Source organism: Muscardinus avellanarius, assembly GCF_963383645.1.
Source record: "Muscardinus avellanarius genome assembly, chromosome: 2".
NCBI classification, from domain to species: domain Eukaryota; kingdom Metazoa; phylum Chordata; class Mammalia; order Rodentia; family Gliridae; genus Muscardinus; species Muscardinus avellanarius.
In genome coordinates, this window is record NC_137787.1 from 76,352,932 (window position 1) to 76,369,994 (window position 17,063).

General features: G+C 46.3%; 1 protein-coding gene across 4 annotated transcripts in view; it reads right to left on the reverse strand.

Annotated features, from left to right (window-relative positions):
* Window positions 1-852: 852 nt before the first annotated feature.
* TANC1 (tetratricopeptide repeat, ankyrin repeat and coiled-coil containing 1) overlaps window positions 853-17,063 on the reverse strand; it is a gene marked incomplete at both ends in the record, with an annotated part of 266,865 nt that continues 250,654 nt past the window's right edge. For 3 of the 4 annotated variants that reach the window (XM_080688764.1, XM_080688762.1, XM_080688763.1), the window contains 8 exons: window positions 853-2,284; window positions 2,746-2,846; window positions 3,521-3,667; window positions 5,989-6,080; window positions 7,343-7,475; window positions 11,240-11,415; window positions 11,885-12,008; window positions 13,582-13,715. In XM_080688764.1, coding sequence (XP_080544890.1) covers window positions 853-2,284; window positions 2,746-2,846; window positions 3,521-3,667; window positions 5,989-6,080; window positions 7,343-7,475; window positions 11,240-11,415; window positions 11,885-12,008; window positions 13,582-13,715 — 2,339 coding nt within the window. Of the gene's footprint in view, window positions 2,285-2,740; window positions 2,847-3,520; window positions 3,668-5,988; window positions 6,081-7,342; window positions 7,476-11,239; window positions 11,416-11,884; window positions 12,009-13,581; window positions 13,716-17,063 lie in introns of all 4 variants that reach the window. The other variant, XM_080688765.1, reaches the window with a different exon arrangement.

Below are 17,063 nucleotides of genomic sequence, written 5' to 3' on the forward strand. Positions count from 1 at the left end.
CTAATCTAAGTATTTTAGCTCACAACTGACCTGACTACCAATTGAGAGTCCATATAGCTTATACTGTTTCCACATATTAAAACACCTTGAAGCATGAATATAGTTCCAAAAGAGGTGTGCTATAAAAATAATCTGAATAAAATTCATAACACAGAAATAAATGTTTAATCCCCTTAAAGGAATTACTATGAAGGGAATAATACTTAGGTGTTATCATATTTTAAAGAACAACAGAAAAGAAAGAAAACAATCAGCTATTTTATGTTTACAGTCACACATATTCAGCAAGAAATTACTTATGTCTTAGTTATATATATATTAATTTTAATTTCATATACATATATATGAAAATTAAATTGGGATTTGACTCAATGGAGCTGTAAGTTGAAAATTCCATTTTTCCCAGAATATACCATTTGGGTATTATATCAGGAGTTAAACCTGTTGCTTTTTAACAATGGACATATTTTTTTTTTCTCAAAGTAAATACTGTGATTTTACCATATAGCAAAGGCTAGGAGAAAAGTGATAAAACCAAATAATTTCATAAGAGCAAAGCACAAGTTAATTTCTTGGCTGGTATAAATTTTTAACTTGGTAAGTATAGTTAACTATAGTTTTCAGCTCTGTTTAGCATTCTTACTATGGTGACTTCTAGCTACTAATAAAGGAGTTTTATCCTCTATTTTTAATATGTCAATGACATTTGACTCATCTCAGAGGAGGGGAACAAAAAGAAAACCAAACAAAAAAATGACTAAAAATAATTTTTGTAGTGAAAAACCATTCAGTTATTTACCACCAGGAGCCAACACTGAGTTTCCCAAATCCTGCAGATGCGTCTCTTAAGGCTCACACATTTGACTCAATGAATGATCGCTTTGGTTTCGCTGAGGTGAGGTGGCCCCTGTGGGCTTCATTACTGACATGTGGTGGCTGCTTGGAGAGGCTGTCCTGGTACAGGTGGGAAACGCTCTTGGTTATCCTGTTTTCTTGAGAGTGAACTGGAATTTGGCCCTTGTTTTCTTCTAGCTCCTTCACCTGCGCCCCGTTGTGGACGCTGCCACTCAGGGTGGAAACAGGACAGGTTTTGGACTGGTTAGCGAATCCCCCTCCTTGCTTGAGAGGGGGCTTCTCAGAGTTAGAGGGCTGCAGGCCAGCTGCAGCAGACGTGCCTGCCAGTAGCCCCTCTGCCGCCTGACAGTGCCAGGTGCGGCTGGGAGGATTGCTCTGCTGGAACCGCGCGGTCTTGTCCATGATGCCCATGAACGGAGTGCTGCGGGGCCTGTGCTCAGCAGAGCCGCTCTGCCCCTGGCTCGCAGCCTTGTCTTTAACGCGAGCATCCGCTCCTTGGACCTTGAAGCCCTCTGAAAGACTACTGCTTGAAGTCAAACTACTAGTCGAACTTGACATCTTGATGCTGCCAGATGGAGAGCCAGAAGAGCCTGAGCTGGCGAGGGACGCAGGGTGCCGCCCGTCGCTGCAGCTCCCTGGTCCCCCCTGGCTTGGAGGGGCTCCATCCACAGCCATGGAGGCGTGAGCCAGAAGCCTCTCTGCAGTTTTGATCTTGCTTGGTAAGGGATACGCGGCACCACTCTCGCTGCGCTGCAGCTGGACATTCTGGCCGGGGCTCAGCCAATCCCCAGAGTGGCCAGCGCCGGCTCCCATGGTGAAGGTACTGGCTCCCTCCAGGTGCTGGTTCCTGCTCCCAGTGGGAGCTATGGGGATCCTACCTGGCATGGGACTTGGGGGAGGATTCTGAGAAGAGGCCTGAATCTTTGCACTGCTGTTTCGCATGCCAGACTGCCCAGAACCCAGATGTTGGTTGGTTTTCACTATCTGGGCCTGCTTGGTGGGCTGCACGACCAGCCCAGGCTGAGCAACAGTCCCCCGCAGGGGCTTGGTGACTCCTGCTCCTCTCTGTGGCGACACAGGCCTCCCTTTGGACTGTAACCCTTCTTGAAGGTTTCGGATATAGGGAGAAGGAGCAGACGAAGATGGCAGACACCTGGGAGCCGGGGAAATGGATTCCTCCTGTGGAGAAGTTTCTTCCTCTTCGGCCTCGTCAAAGTGGAAATGGTCATGCAGCCCAGGTGTCGGGGTGTCGTCCTCGTTGTCTGAGGCGCCGGGGGCAGCCGGTGGGGGGCACTGCTGTTTCTGCTGCTGGCTCCGCTGGAGTTGTTTGCACTCTTCCTCCACGCGGGCCAGAAGTCTCCTGACTTCCTGGTTGGTGGGACAGAGTTTCACAGCCTCCTGCAAGTCAGCCAGAGCTGCCACGAACTGCCTTCACAAGACAAGAACACAAGACACAATTACAGAACATGCCCAGAATGGAACCGTGCTCATAGCAAAGAGAAGGTGGCCAAGGTGGGTCTGACCACATACTGTGGTCAACAGGTTCCATTCCGCCCAGAGCGATTCAGCTGAAGTAGCAGTGCTGAATTCTAACCCCAATGCACGTGACTCGGGCCCTGAGAGTGCTGGGCTGGGAATGAGGGCAGGCTGCCGTGAGGGCTCAGAGCCCTCCGGGCGCTCACCTCTAGCCCAGTCAGACCCTCCCCCTGAAAGCTAGCCATCACTAGTAACGCCCACCTCTCAGAAGCTACCATTTAGTATGCACAGGCGCAAGGTATGAGTAACGATGATGAAAGCAAAACTCCCCCAAACTCAACTAGCAGGTTTGAGCCCACAGGGAAAAAAAAAAAAAAAGCTCCTCTATGGTGAGGTAGGCGCCCCAGACAGTACCTGCTGTTTCTCTTCGCCCTCGCCCTGGCGTAGAAGGCTTCATAGGACTTGGGTTTCAATTCCAGGGCCTTGGAAGCAAATTCTTCCGCCATGCCAAAGTCCTGGTGTAAACATTTAAATTCATGAGTCAGAAGCAGCACTGAGACCAGCACAGGCAGCTCTGCCTCGGGGCCGCACTCTATGGGGCGGCAGGGTACGGGGTGTAACTAGAGAGGGACAGAGGGTAGGGTGGGTTTTCAGGTTTGTCTCGTTTTAAATCAGCAACCACACCTTATCATCATCCTTGGGAAACCAGCAAGTGGTGTCTCAGGAGGGTGGACGCAGTGGGCGCCGAGGGTGAGGCAGAGGCCAGGGCTCTCTAGCAGGAAGGTGGTGGGGCTGGGAGCAGGCAGGGTAAGGTGAAATTAAAAAAAATAAAAGTAGGAAGAAGTGCTGAAACCTCTCCTAGTTACAGACTGATTCGTTATCAGCAGATTTAGGCCTTCCTTCCAAACCTGGGGGTGGGCAACTGGTGACACACTGGCAACATCTTCTGGGAGGAGAGGGGCCACTTACATTGCTTCTTGCTTGAGGCAGAGAAAACTATACCCCTTGCCCTCCAACACTGTCCTGGGAGGTGGGTAGTGACTGTGCCTGGGTGGTCTGAAGGCAGCAGCTTCCCACATGCCAGGTTCATACACTGCACACAGATCAGAGGCGAGCCTGCCTGTGGCCTGTGGAGGGCTGGCCTTCACCACTGTGAAAGACTGGGCTGCAATAATGGGGTGCAGCTTACGTTCGTTTTTCTTCGACATCGAGACAAATTGAGATAGAGGGAAACTCTCAGTTCATTGAATGGTCGCATGTCCTCCCCAAGTCCTTCTCGAGGGAACTTCCTCAAGGCGTACTGGTACCGCTGGGCGGCCTCCTTCATCTTCCCTTTCTAGGTTTCAAAAAGCGCAGATATTTATGCCTTTGTAGAGGCTCTCAGCTGATAAGCTTCCCCATCCTGAGGACCTCCATGCCAAACCATCAGAGCATATGGAAAGCTCCAGATGGGCTGGTGCCAAGGTGAGAACCGGGGCACAAACCCTCCTGAACCTGCTCAGGCTCCACCGTCCTCACCCACGTCCAGAACATGTGGTTTATGGCAAGAAAGAGCTTTCCAAGAAGACATTTGTAAGCTGCCGAACTGATAACTACCAATCTTCATGCATCAGTTTAGCTCCTCAGTTATACAACTTTAAAAATTATTTCAAGAATGAGCTCTCATCTGAAGATATTTTAATGCTAAGTGTAATAGAAATTAGATAAAAAAATGGTGCCACTTCTAAGGCAAGTAGAGTCTTGTGGGTAAACCTGGAGCTTGCTGCAGAATAATAATTTTAAGAAGAGCTCAAGCACAGGCTTTAAAAATCTGAGCAGCACCACATCATTTTCAAGGCTAAAGAAATCCATTTGCTCAGTCAGTCTCGGCGCACAGCAGGCGTGCAGCCTGTGGAAAATGGCTTGATATTCCTGACATAATTGCCTACCAAAATCCATATTAAAACCCCTTCAAAGCCAGAACGGCACACACTCTGAACTCAATTTCAAACTGCTTCCAAGCCAGGAACCCTGCTGGGTCATGCTATATGCCTATTTATTTGTTGCTATTAAAAAATGAAAAGGAAAAAAACCCTACAACATGGAAAATGCAACTGCCTAGTGTAAAAAGGATTTAAATGGTCACAATCTAGTGGTTTTCCCCCCCTTATAATCTTTTAATTTTATCTAATTATAGGCCTGGAAAGAATAGTGATCTACATAAATGGCCTACAAGTTTATCTAAACCTGGGGTTGGCAAGCTACAGTGTGCAGACCAAATCTGGCCTGCCACCTGTTTTACAAATGGAGTTTTACTGGGCCACAGCCACGCTCCCTCACCTCTGTGCTATGTGCTGCTTTTGTTCCACAGCAGAGCTGGTGGCATAGTCTGCCAAGCTTACAATATGGACTGTTTGGTCTGTTATAGAAATATTTTACAAAAAAAAAGGTATGGAAAAGTTTGCTGAACTCTGATCTAAACTGATGTCCCATTTGGGAAGATTTAGTCAAATTTATTATTCTGTAAGCCGAGCATGCCTAAAATCCATCCCAGTACTCGGGAAGCTGAGACAAGGTATTGCACTTTGAGGAGTCTCAGCAATGTAGCAAGACTGTTTCAAACCAAAAAAACCAAAAAGGGATGAGGAGGTATAGCTCAGAGATAAAGTGACTCTGGGTTCAATCCCAGGTACCCCCCTACACACACACACGCATTAATCTGTAAATAATATCTCTACTTCAAAGAGAAAATGTGTAAAAACTAATGGTGTTCTGAATGTACAAGTATTAAGTGTTGCTTGACTATATTAAATAAAAATATCTCTAGAAGCCGGGCATGGTGGTGGCACACTTGTAATCGCAGCATTCGGGAGGCTGAGACTGGAGGATCGTGGTTCGCAGATGTCCTCAGCTACTTAGTGAGGCTCTCTGCAAATTAGTGAAACCCTGTTTCCAAATAAAGAATAAAAAATAGGGCTTGGGATGTAGCTTGGAGGTCAAATGCCTCTGGGTTTCATCCCCAGACCCTGAAAAAAAAAACCTAAAAGTTTATAAATAATAAAAATTAGATAGTAAGTGGGTCTTGTGACTTTCATCTGTAATATCAGCTGTTCAGGAGGATGAGGCAGGCAGATTGCAAGTTGGAGGCCAGCCTGGGCAACTTAGTGAAGCCCTGACTTAAAATTAAAATGAGTTGGAGATGTAACTCAGTGATAGAGCACCCCTGGGTTCAATCCCCAGTACCTCAAAAAGGGGAAAAAGACAGTACAGCCTTGAGAAAATTAATGATTCTTTTCTTCTGGAAATGTCTCCTGGGCATCCTTCTCCCATGGATCTCATGACTGTGTCCAGGCTAAGAACCCCCTAGTCGAATGCGCCAGCTGACCTAGCAATGGCTTTTCTCAGCCATGGCTTTAGGCAGGAAGTTACAGCTATGGCCGCAGGGTTAGTTCAGCTATAATGGTTCTTGGACACAAAGAGAAGTGCTTTCTAGTTAAGATTCTGCTGTTAAGAGATTCAACAGACCCTGGGCACAAGGCCAGGTTAGCATTTTTTTTGGAACTTTCATTACTGCTAAGTTACACACGCTCTGTGCAAAAGCACAGCCACGGCCCCTCAGCGCTGAATGTGAGGTGCTTGGAGCCCATTGCATCTGAAAGAAAGGGTGACAAAACTTACTTTGTACATCACGTTTCCTTCCTCCATTAACTTCTGTAAAAGTATAATCAGAATATCAGGTTTGGAGGTGGCCATCGCCCAAGCAGCATTTCCTGCAAAATAAACAAGCTCTCAGAGGTGCTCCAAAGGTCCCTGGAGAAAAACAGCTCTGTCCCCCGCAGCCCAGCTGCAGGGCCACTGTGTGTCTTGAGCTTGCAGAGGCCATGTGACCAGGAAGGAGGCTGGGAGCAGGATGCGGGCCTGCTGGTTCAGCTTCTAACCTATTTTGCCCACAACCAGGCATACAGGTGGGGGATGGTACTGCCACAAATCTTATGGTCCTACCCACTGAAAAAACAAAGACGAGCCCAGGCAATGGAACAGCTAAGGCCCAGCTCTCCCTCCCAAGGGGGGTTTGAGGGAAAGGGACTAAACAGGCTGCAGGGTGATCTCCCGGCTCTCAGCGGTGGGGTGGGCTGGCATCCCTGCCCTTGGGCTCGGGCTCTCCTGTCCTGTCCCCGTCCAGCTTCCCACTTGGCCTCCATCACCACCACAGCCTTCTCTCCACCGTGCTGTGAGGAGCAGAGACTGACTCTATCACTCACTGTGCCCTTGGGAGGCCATTCAGCCCTGTGCCTTGGGTTCCTCCTGAAAAACCATGATATTATCACTTTCTTAGAAGGCTGCAGGGAGGACCAAGTTAAAGGAGAAATCTGCTTAGGCTGGCTTCTGATGCAGCAAACCCCATAATATGAGCTATTTCACTTGCATTGAAGTCCTCGTTCCAGAACTGCTCTTGGCCAGAGGTCTTGCATATCAAACTGAGACACACGCTGAATGGTGTGTGAAATGCAATCAGCCACACAGGCCTCCCTGCTCAGCCCTCCATGCCACCCTCAGGTGCTAAGAATCCCCCCACCACTCCTTCCCCTGGGTGACCTTTCCCCAGACCAAAGGACAGCAGCCTTGGCCTCTCCCCAGAATCACCCCATGAGCTTTTTTTTACCGACTCTTGGCCAATCCCAAGATTATGACCCCCATCTCCCTCCTCCATGTGTGACTCCTGGGCATCCTGAACCCCCACAAGTCCACACTGGCCCTTAGCTTTTGTCTCTGCTTTCTACCCATGCTGGCAAGACTGTCGAGCTATTCAAACATTTTAGATGACTGATTAAATAAGAGACAAAGAGGAAAGGGAGAGAGGGAGTAGGGGAGAGAAGGTAGGAGGGAGGGGAAGAGAGAGAATAACAACAACAAAAACCTCTCTCCAAACATCTGACTCTGTCATGCCCTGGAAGCAGGCAGTCTTCATACTTCTACGGTATCTAAAGTCTGCTCGCCCCTCTCCCTGCTGAAGGATGTGGAGTTCACTGACCTAGTTTGGCTCCTTTTCTGAGTAGTGTAACTACTACAGAGGTGTTTCGACAACCGATGGCTCTGTCCAAGGGACGCATTCCACTGTGGTCCACGTGCTCAATCACGGCCCCCTTCTCAACCAGGTACAGCACCTGCAGTGGGGACAGCGGAGCTCAGAGGAGCGCTCAGCAGGAGCGCGCCTTCGCCCATCTCTACTTTCAGGTTTTGGGGCTGCAGTCTTAGCTTTATTCCTATTTCAGGTGCCTCTGGCCATTAGAGATCTTTGGATGGGGATGAAGTTGACTTGAAATCAAGAAAAGGAGCTACAGCTCATAGCTTAAGCCATCTCTGTGGCAGAGGCTTTGCTATCAGGAACGGGAAAGCAACAGATACTCCCAGGGAGCATCTCATGGCCACGCTCCAATCCCAGACAGGTACGTGCGCAGCTGCATGGTCTACCTGGCTGGCCCCACTCCCAGGCCAGAGAGGAGACAGGGACACCTGTTCACCTGCTGTTCATGAGCAGGTGAGCTTCTGCAATGAATGTCAACATGCAGGCAGGCTACAGCTCAGGTATCACATGCTAGGAAGAGTCGCAACTTGGGATCAGATGGAACTGATAACATTCACTTTAAAGGGTCAAGACACAGACCTGGCTAATACTTGTTCTGTAAAAGTAGCAATTCTGAGGCTACTCTGAGACCTGATGTGATGAAATAGCTGTTATGCAGGCTAAATAAGAAACAATGGGAAAACAGTCACTTTGGCTACTGAGAAACCTGTTGCCAGTTTAGGTTTTCATGTAGATTTGATAGGACATGCCTCCCATTAGTCTACCAGCTGTTCAGTGTGATACTGTAGGGCCGATATCTAAAATACACTCCTATAACTTCAAAAAGCGAATGAAAGACTTGAACAGGTGTTTCTCCAAAGACGTTATACAATGAGGACATAAAGGATTCAATACAAAAAATCATGGGACATCCATCCGTACCCAGTAGGATGTTTACTATTAAAAATAAACAGAAAACAAATTTGTGAGTGTGTGAGCAAACTGAAAACCTTGTGCGCTGTTGATGGAACTGTAAATTGGTACAGCTGCTACAGAAGAGTGTGGTAGTTCTTAAAAATATTTTAAAAATTATCATATAATCCAGCAATTCCAATCCTTGGTATATACCCAAAAGAACTGAAAGCAATGTCTTTAAGAGGAATGTTCACAGTAGCATCATTCAGAACAGTTAAAATATGGCAGCAACCATCAGTGCGCTAACTGATGAATGGATAAACAAAACATGGTCTATACATAAATGGAATATTAATCGATTCCGAAAAGGAAGGAAATGATGTCATATGGCACATGGTGTAGGAATTTGGGGGGCATTAAACTAAGTGAAATAAGCTAGTCACAAAAAGACATATCACTCCACTTATATGAGTTAATTATGGTCAAAATCACAAGAGACAGAAAGAAGGATGGTAGCCAGAGGTTGGGAATGGAGGACAAGGGTGGGACTGGGGAGTTCTTCAATGGGTACAGAGTTTTAATTTCGCAAGATAAAGAAGTCTGGAGCCTGGTGTGGTGGTGCATGCTTGTAATCCCAGCATTTGGGAGGCTTAGACAGAAGGATTGTGGTTCATAGACAGCCTCAGCTATTTAGTGAGGTCCTTTGCAACTCAGTGAGACTCTGTTTCAAAATAAAGCATAAAAAATAGGGCTGGAGGTATAGCTTGGAGGTAGAATCCCCAGGGTTCCATCCCCAGTACCGCCAAAAAAAAAAAAAAATCTGGACCACTGGTTTTACAATAATATTAATATATTTAATACTAATAAACTCTAAATACTTAGAAATCGTAAGTTTTGTTAAGTGTTTTACCACAATCTAAATATTAAAAAATAATACTAGAATGCTAACTAAACTCATTCACTCTTCTTTAATATTCTTGGTAAGCTATAGAATTTGGCAAGGTAGCTGAAAAAAATAAATGCACAGATGTGTGAGATTTAGTTGAATATTTGGTTTTGAAAATTGATAAGGAGTACAGTTCATAAGGTAGCACAGAACTCTAACAACATTTGTGTGTGTGTGTGGGGGGCTGGGCAAGGAAGCCAGGGGCTCACGCACACTAGGCAAGAGCCGCCCCAGCTCAGCATCACGGCCTCTTAACAGCATGAGACAGATACATGTCTCTCCAGCCAGCCCTCAGATCAGACACACAGAACTATTGAAACATAACTCTCAAGTAGTTGAGCACACTCTGGCACTGGTGGGGTGCCTGCGACGTGGAGCCCATATGGACAAAAGCCTCAAAAGACACCTTCTGTCCTCAAAGATACCTTGAGGGTCTCACTTTATTAAAGTCCCTTATTACTGCCAATTTGATTTAGGCATCTGGAAAAGAGACAGGGTGCCCAAAGCTTTTTCTAATTTTAGGCAAGGGCACATTGCTCTACCTTGTTTTAAAAACAAACCAACCAGGAAATATATACAATGGGATACTATCTGGCCTTTAAAATGTAGGAAATCCTGTCATTTGAGGCAATGTGGATAAACCTGGAGGACATGATACTGAATGAAATAAGCCAGGCACAGACAGAAAAACAATGCATGATCTTTCTTATATGCTAAAAAGTCAAAGACGTAGAGAACAGGGTGGTGGATATTACAGGTGTGTGTGGGGTGGGTGTGTGGGCCAGGGGAGTTATTGGTCAGAGAGTCCGAGTTCCAGTCGGTTAGGAGGAGTAAGTTCTGGAGATCTATTGCACAGCACAGTGACTATAGCTAATGTACATCTTCTGTAGATTTCAAAATAGCTGAGAAGGATCTTAAATGTTCTTCCCATGAAGAAATTATAAATATATAAAGTGATAAAAAATATATAAAGTGATAGATATAAACAGTCTAATTTGATCATCTATACTTGTACTAAATCTCAATCTATACTTGTACTAAAACACCACATTGGCTCCAATTATTGGTCATTAAAAATACAATTTAAAATAAATAAAAATAAAAACTAAATTTATAAAGTGAATACAAGGTCATTTTTTTTTTTTGTGGGTCTTGGGATGGAACCCAGGGGCATTCAACCTCCGAGCTATGCCCCCTGCCCTATTTTTTTTATTCTTTATTTTGAAACAGAATATCACTGAGTTGCGGAGGGCCTCACTAAGTAGCTGAGGCTGTCCACGAACTGTGATCCTCCAGTTTCAGCCTTCCAAATGTTGGTATTATAAGCATGCGCCACCATGCCCTTCAAAGGTTATTTTAAAAATAAAGAAAAATAAAATAAGCACCAGCTCATTATTTAATTAGTAACATCACATATATAAAAGTTGTTCTGAGCCAGGTGCTGTGGTGCATGACTACAAGCCTAGTACTTGGGAGGCTGAGACAGGAGGATCACAGGATGGCCAGTGTGTGTAGTAACTAGTGTAATTCTGTTTCAAAATAAAAAATAAAAAAGGCTGGGGGAGGGCTAGCTCAGTGGTAGAGTGCCCTTGAATTCAATTCCCAGTACCGTGCACACACAAATGAAAAAGTGGTTTCTGAATGATCTATGAAGAGATTCTCTCTGCACAGAATACCATGAGAAAATAAAATGACATGCGTGTGTGTGTGTGTGTGTATGTGTGTGTATGTGTGTGTGTGTATATATATATATATATATATATACACATACTTTTTTTTCATGAACAATCTGTATTACACACGGTTTGTAAGCAGGTATTTTAAAGTCTTTAAGAATGTGTTAAAATCTTTACTACAGTCCTAGAATAGATTGTTTGTCACAGAGATAAAGAAAACTGAAAGACACCACTCCCAGACACACGCACTGACTATTCTGACCTGTGGGATTCCAGCTTCCTGCCCACCCCCTGCCAGGCCCGGCGCAGACACCAGCTGATACTCACAGTCTCGGCATCACCGTAGAAGGCGGCCAGGTCTAGGGGCGTTCGGCCATTCTTGTCTGTCTGGTCTATCTCAGCTCCTTCTTCAACTAGATACTGGACCACGGCTCTGTGACCTTTCAGACAGGCCCAGCTCAGTGCCGACAGACCCTCTTTGTCCAGAGAAGACAGGGTGGCACCTGAAAGGAAAGCCATTCTCAGACCATGAACCACAGACGGCCAAGCCCAGAAGCAAAGTGCCCTGGTGCAGGTGCCAGTGCCGAGGGCGCCGCAGGCTGTGCAGTGCCAGCACTGCTGCGGGAAGCCGAACGCTTGGCCTGAAGCTCAACAACAGGCCTGTGGCTCTGCTGCTATGTTAGAAAATTCCCATAACTGCCAGGCAAGGAGCCGCATGTCTCCAATCCTAGTTCTTGGGAGGCTGAGACAGGGCAGTTGCAGGTTTGAGGCCAGAACATAGCAATTTAGTGAGACCCTGTTTCAGAGACAGAGTAGCCCTAGATTCAATCCCCAGTACCACCCCCTGCAAAAATTCCCATAACAAAACCGGATACATTTCTATAACAAAAAACTTAAGATGTGCTGAGAGAGTCGGTCATCACAGCTCTTTGTCCATGCCAAGGAAACCTATGTGGGCAACGTGCCAGCTACCTTTTGAAAGGAGGAATTCCACTGTGCCTAAGTGCCCTTCACAGGCAGCCACCATGAGGGGCATCCGGCCCTGCTTGTCACTCAGGTTCACGTCGCAGCCATGTTCCAACAGCAACCTAACAATCTGAGAAAGAAGCGCTCAGAATGAGTCTCCCCGTCGCATGTTAAGAAACATTCTCTATACCAAGGCAGGGGTCTCCACCCTTAAAAGTAGACAAATGACTCTCTTCTTTTTAAAATCCTCCTAAGTTATGGAACACATGAGGCCTGTACAATCTTTCTACCATATTCTTTTGCATAGAATCTTTTTGCAAATAAGATTTAATATGCCTAGTTCTTTACTATATCTGTAAGAACCACACATACCAGGCAGAAATAGTAAGGGGGGAGTGGCAATCACAATCAAGTTATGATAGGACAGTCACAGTGGGGAGGAGGGACAGCTCAGCGTAACCAGGGGCTAGTGGGAGTCACCTGGATCCCAGGATGGTCCCAAGCTGGTGCTGAAGCACACACAGCCAGCCCTCTGTATCTGTGGGTCAATTGACAGCAGATTGGAAATACTTGGAAAAACACTGCATCTGTACTAACATATACAAACTCTTTTCTTAAACAATGTAATGACTATTTACATAGCACTTACACTGTACTAGGTATTGTAGCAATCTAGAGATGACTTAAAGTATATGGGAGAATATGTGTATGTTACGTGCAAGTGCTACGCCATTTTTAGATATGGGAGTTGAGCATCTTCAGAGACTGGTATCTATGGGGGTCCTGGAACCAATCCCTCATGGACCACGAGGAAACTGTACTCCAAGAGCATGGTGTGGGGCAGGGGAGCAGGCTGCAGGAAAGGGCTCGCCCACCAAGCCAGGCGGTGTGCCTTTCTCAGACTCAGGGTTGGGGGACAACCTGTCCTTCTCCTTTAAGTAACTTTTAGCCGGGCTTCCCAGGAGCCTTTAGGAACACACCTCTATGGTGGTCATGTTGGGGAGAAAAGCAAGCAAGCTGGCAGGCATCTCATACAATCACCAGGACAAGGGTATTGCTTAACACCGTGGGGCAGAGGTTCTCTGCAGTATATTATTTACCATCAGGCCATAGTGCCCGAAGTGGCCCATTCCCACTGCTCTCCCATTCAACGCACCAACGGATGCTCCCAACCTTCCCAAGATTTGGGAAATGTGGAGACCAGGAGAGAGGGCTAGTCAGGGGGCATCACAGGCATAACACCCCTCTGTGCTGGTGGGGTGGGTAGGAGCTGCTGCCAGATGTGTGGTGCGTGTGTGCTGATTGTCTATACATCAAAGAGTAAGTGATCCCTGCTAACTGGAATTAAAGACAGCAGGGAAATGTTTCCTTTTCCAAAAAAGCACCTCTTTTTCAATTATGTTTGACCAACAGGTTAAAAAGTAATGGCAACAGATAGGAGGAAAACTATTACCAGAATGAGCCCACCTGCCCATCCCCTCCACAGGTAAGAAAACAGTGAGGTCTCTGGCCTGGCTGCTGGCCTGGCTCCCTGGGCCCCGTGGTTACTGTGCTTGCCAGTCAAATGCAACCTTTATGTAGTGGTTTTGAGGGCACAGGAGGAAGCCAAGGATGGAAAACAAAGCTGAGGGGGCCACAGGTCTCCTGACAGTGCCCCTGGTCCCCTCTCCTTGTTTCTGAAGCATCCTGGGCCCACTGGGTACCTGCCAATGTCCCTGGCGTGCTGCACAGAACAAAGGGGGGACCCCTCTTTTGTTTGTCCGAGACACGGCAGCTCCACGCTCCAGCAGCAGCTCACAGACCTCCAGCTTGCCTCTCCCTGCGGCGGCGGTCAGAGCTACAGGGAAGACACAGGGTAGGGGTGGAGGAAGAGGCTGTTAGCAGTGAGGGCTACAGGAGGCCACAGATCCCCTAACATCCCCTCTGTCTGTATGCTCTCCCCTCAAATCCGGCTGGGCTCTCATAGCCATGATTCATGCAACACAGCAAAAAATGACACTGCCAGCCCCTGGGCCGGATCCTGGGTGATGGCAACTTACACTCCTTAGGACTCCAGATGCCATGCTGTGAGGAAGCCCAAGCAGCCTCTTGAGAGATCCACAGAGAGAGAGGAGGCAGGAGAGTCTTGGGCAAGCGCTTGGTGCACAGCCAGAACCTGCCTGTCAACTGCATGGCCCAGGTCCTGCCCCAAATGCAGGTCAAATTTCATTCCACAAAAGTTACTCCTGAGGCCATCAAGAAAATATCACATCACTCCTGCCTTGATAGGGTGTAGAACAGCTGTTTTTGCTTTTTATTGGTGCACTGTAATTATATGCCATAGTGAGGTTCAGTGACAAATACAGACATGCGCACAGCACTTGCTGTGTTTTTCTCTGGTTCCCACACCTCCCCACTGATAGTTTTATACTGATACAAGTAACTTCATGTATGAAGAAAGGATTATTTGGATTTTCCATCAGTAGATCTCCCCTTTCTCCTTCCCACCCCACCTGTTTCCATACCCCATTCCACTAGTGTCTCCCCTCGTTTATCTGAGACCCTATGTTCCCCAGTTTCTCTCTAGCTTCCACATGTGAGTGAAAAATATGGTCCTTCACTTCCTGTGACTGGCATCTAACCATCATATTCTTGAGTTCTATCAATTTTCCTGAAAATGACATGACTGTGATCTTTATATGGCTGAGTAGAATCCCATTGTGTGTGTATACCATTATTTCGTAATCCATTCGTCTATTGAGGGACACGTAGGCTGGTTCCATATTTTCACTATCATGATCTATGCTGCTATAAACATGGAAATGCATGTATCCCTATGATAATCTGATTTCAATTCCTTTGGGAAGATCCCCAAAAGTGGTACGTGTGGTTCGTATAGCAGCACCATTTCCTCTTTTAAGAAACCTCTAGAGTGATCTTCATAGCAACTGTACTAATTTGCAATCCCACCAACAGTGTATAAGGGTTTCTATTTTCCTACATCCTCACCACTATTTACTGTTTTATTCCTTATGATTGCCATCTAACTGGGGTTAGATGGAATCTCAGTGTTGTTTTGATTTGCATTTCCTTGATTGCTAATGATGTTGAACATTTTTTCATGTTTATTAGTCATTTGTATTTCTTCTTTTATGTCTATTCAGATCCACTGCCCAGTTTTTTTTATTGGGTTGTTTTTTTAGTATTGAGTTTTTAAAGTTCTTTATATGTTCTAGATATGAATCCTCTATTACAGGAATCGCTGGTAAAGACTTTCCCCCATTCTGTAGGCTCTCTTTAGGTTTCTTTGCTGCAGAGATTCTAATTTTAATCTGATGCTAACCCATTTATTGACTTTGGTTTTTATTTCCTGAGCTTTGGTGTCTGACTGAAGCATCTACTTGTGCCTATGTGCTGCAGAGTTGTTCATATGCCCTCTTTTAGTAGTTGCAAAGTTGCTGGTCCAATTTCTAGATCTTTATCCACCTTGAGTTGACTTTAGTGCAGAGTGAAAGGTTGAGGCTTAGTGTCATTTTCCTACATATGTTTAACCATTTTTCCAGCACCATTTGTTGAAAAAAATTTTCTCCAGCATCTGTTTCTGACCCCTTTGTCAATGATTAAGGCACTATAGGTGTGAGGATTTGTTTCTGTATCTTCTGTTTCACTGATCTATGTGTGTTTGTGTCACTACCATGCTATTTTTATTACTATAGCTTGGTAGTAAAGTTTGAAGTCAGCTATTATGATGCCTACAGTGTGTTTTTTTTTTTTTTGCTCAAAATTGCTTTGGTTATTTTGGGTCTTTTGTTCTTCCATATGTATCTTAGGAATAATTTTTCTATTTCTGCAAAGAATGATGCTGGCATTTTAATAGAGATTGCACTAAATCTGTAAACTGCTTTTGGAAGTACGACCATTTTGATGATGTTTTTCTGCCTATTCAAGAACATGGTATGCCTTTCCATGTTTTAATTTTTTCTACTTCTTTCTTCAGTGTTCTGTAGTTTTCATTTAGAGGTCTTTTACATTCTTAGTTAGATTTATACCTAAGCATTTGATTCTTCAGCTCTTTAACATGCCAAGAGTTAAGAAATCCAAGGAAGAAGACAAAGAGGATTGGACTGTGGAGGGTGGATATGTAGGTAGGACCAGGGCAGCACTGTGGGTGCCCAGATGCTGCTGTGGGGGATAGCACCACACAACAAACACAGCAGGATCCATCAGTGGTTGTGATGCCCCACTTCCTTCTAGAAAGCATGAAATGTAGCTCAGCTCCTGAGCACCTCGCTCCAGCAGGCTTGGCAGTTAAGACACAGGAGCTGAACCTTTGGGAGGCTGGTTCCCCGGGCACCTCTAGATCTACCAGTCTTCTTCAGATACCACTCAGGACGATGCTGTTCCCTTTGCTATCTGATACCACATGGCAGGCGGAGTCAGGGGTCAACTCCTAACCAGTGACCTCCTCTGATCATACCTAAAGCCTCTTCCAGTCAGCACAGCCATCATTTAACCCCAGGAGCCACATACAGGTACAGACCTGGCAGGACAAACAGTATTTCCTAGGACAAACAGTATTTCCTCCAGGGGACAAGTCTCCACAGACTTCACAGCCCACAGATGGTTTCAGCTCAGGGCCTCCTGTAGAAGGCAAGGAGGAAGGAGGGCCAGGGGAGGGAGAGCCCCAGCCGAATTAATCCTGGGGACCCGGGGTGAGCAGGTCAGGGGAAGCTCAGCCTCTCTGTTCTTTCAGAACACAAGCCAGCTCTCACTTTGCTCCTGGTCTGGAGCCCCCCTGCAGCAGGGAGCTTGGGCTGCATTGGTGAGGGACCATGCCTCCTGTGTGCTTTATCATAGACTGGCCCTATACGGTCCCGACCACAGCTCAGGGAGATCAGGGTATTCCTACTCTCGTGCTCACCACGACTCACTCCCTACTCAGAGGATATACAACCTCTTTCCTTTCAGAGTTAGGTTGAGACATCCCTCCAGAAAATATGTGTAAAGGGCTGAGACCTAATGGTTGACCTCAGATCTTTACCTGTCTTTGCACAGATAGCATGGAAGGGCAGGACAGGGGGCCAGAGGTCGTCACAGAACAGGACCTGGCTCCAGTATGACTGTGGGCAGTGGAGGGGCATCATCTGCCAGCTGTACAGATGTCCAACATCAGAGCAGCTGTGGTTCCCCACGAGGCTCAGCAAAT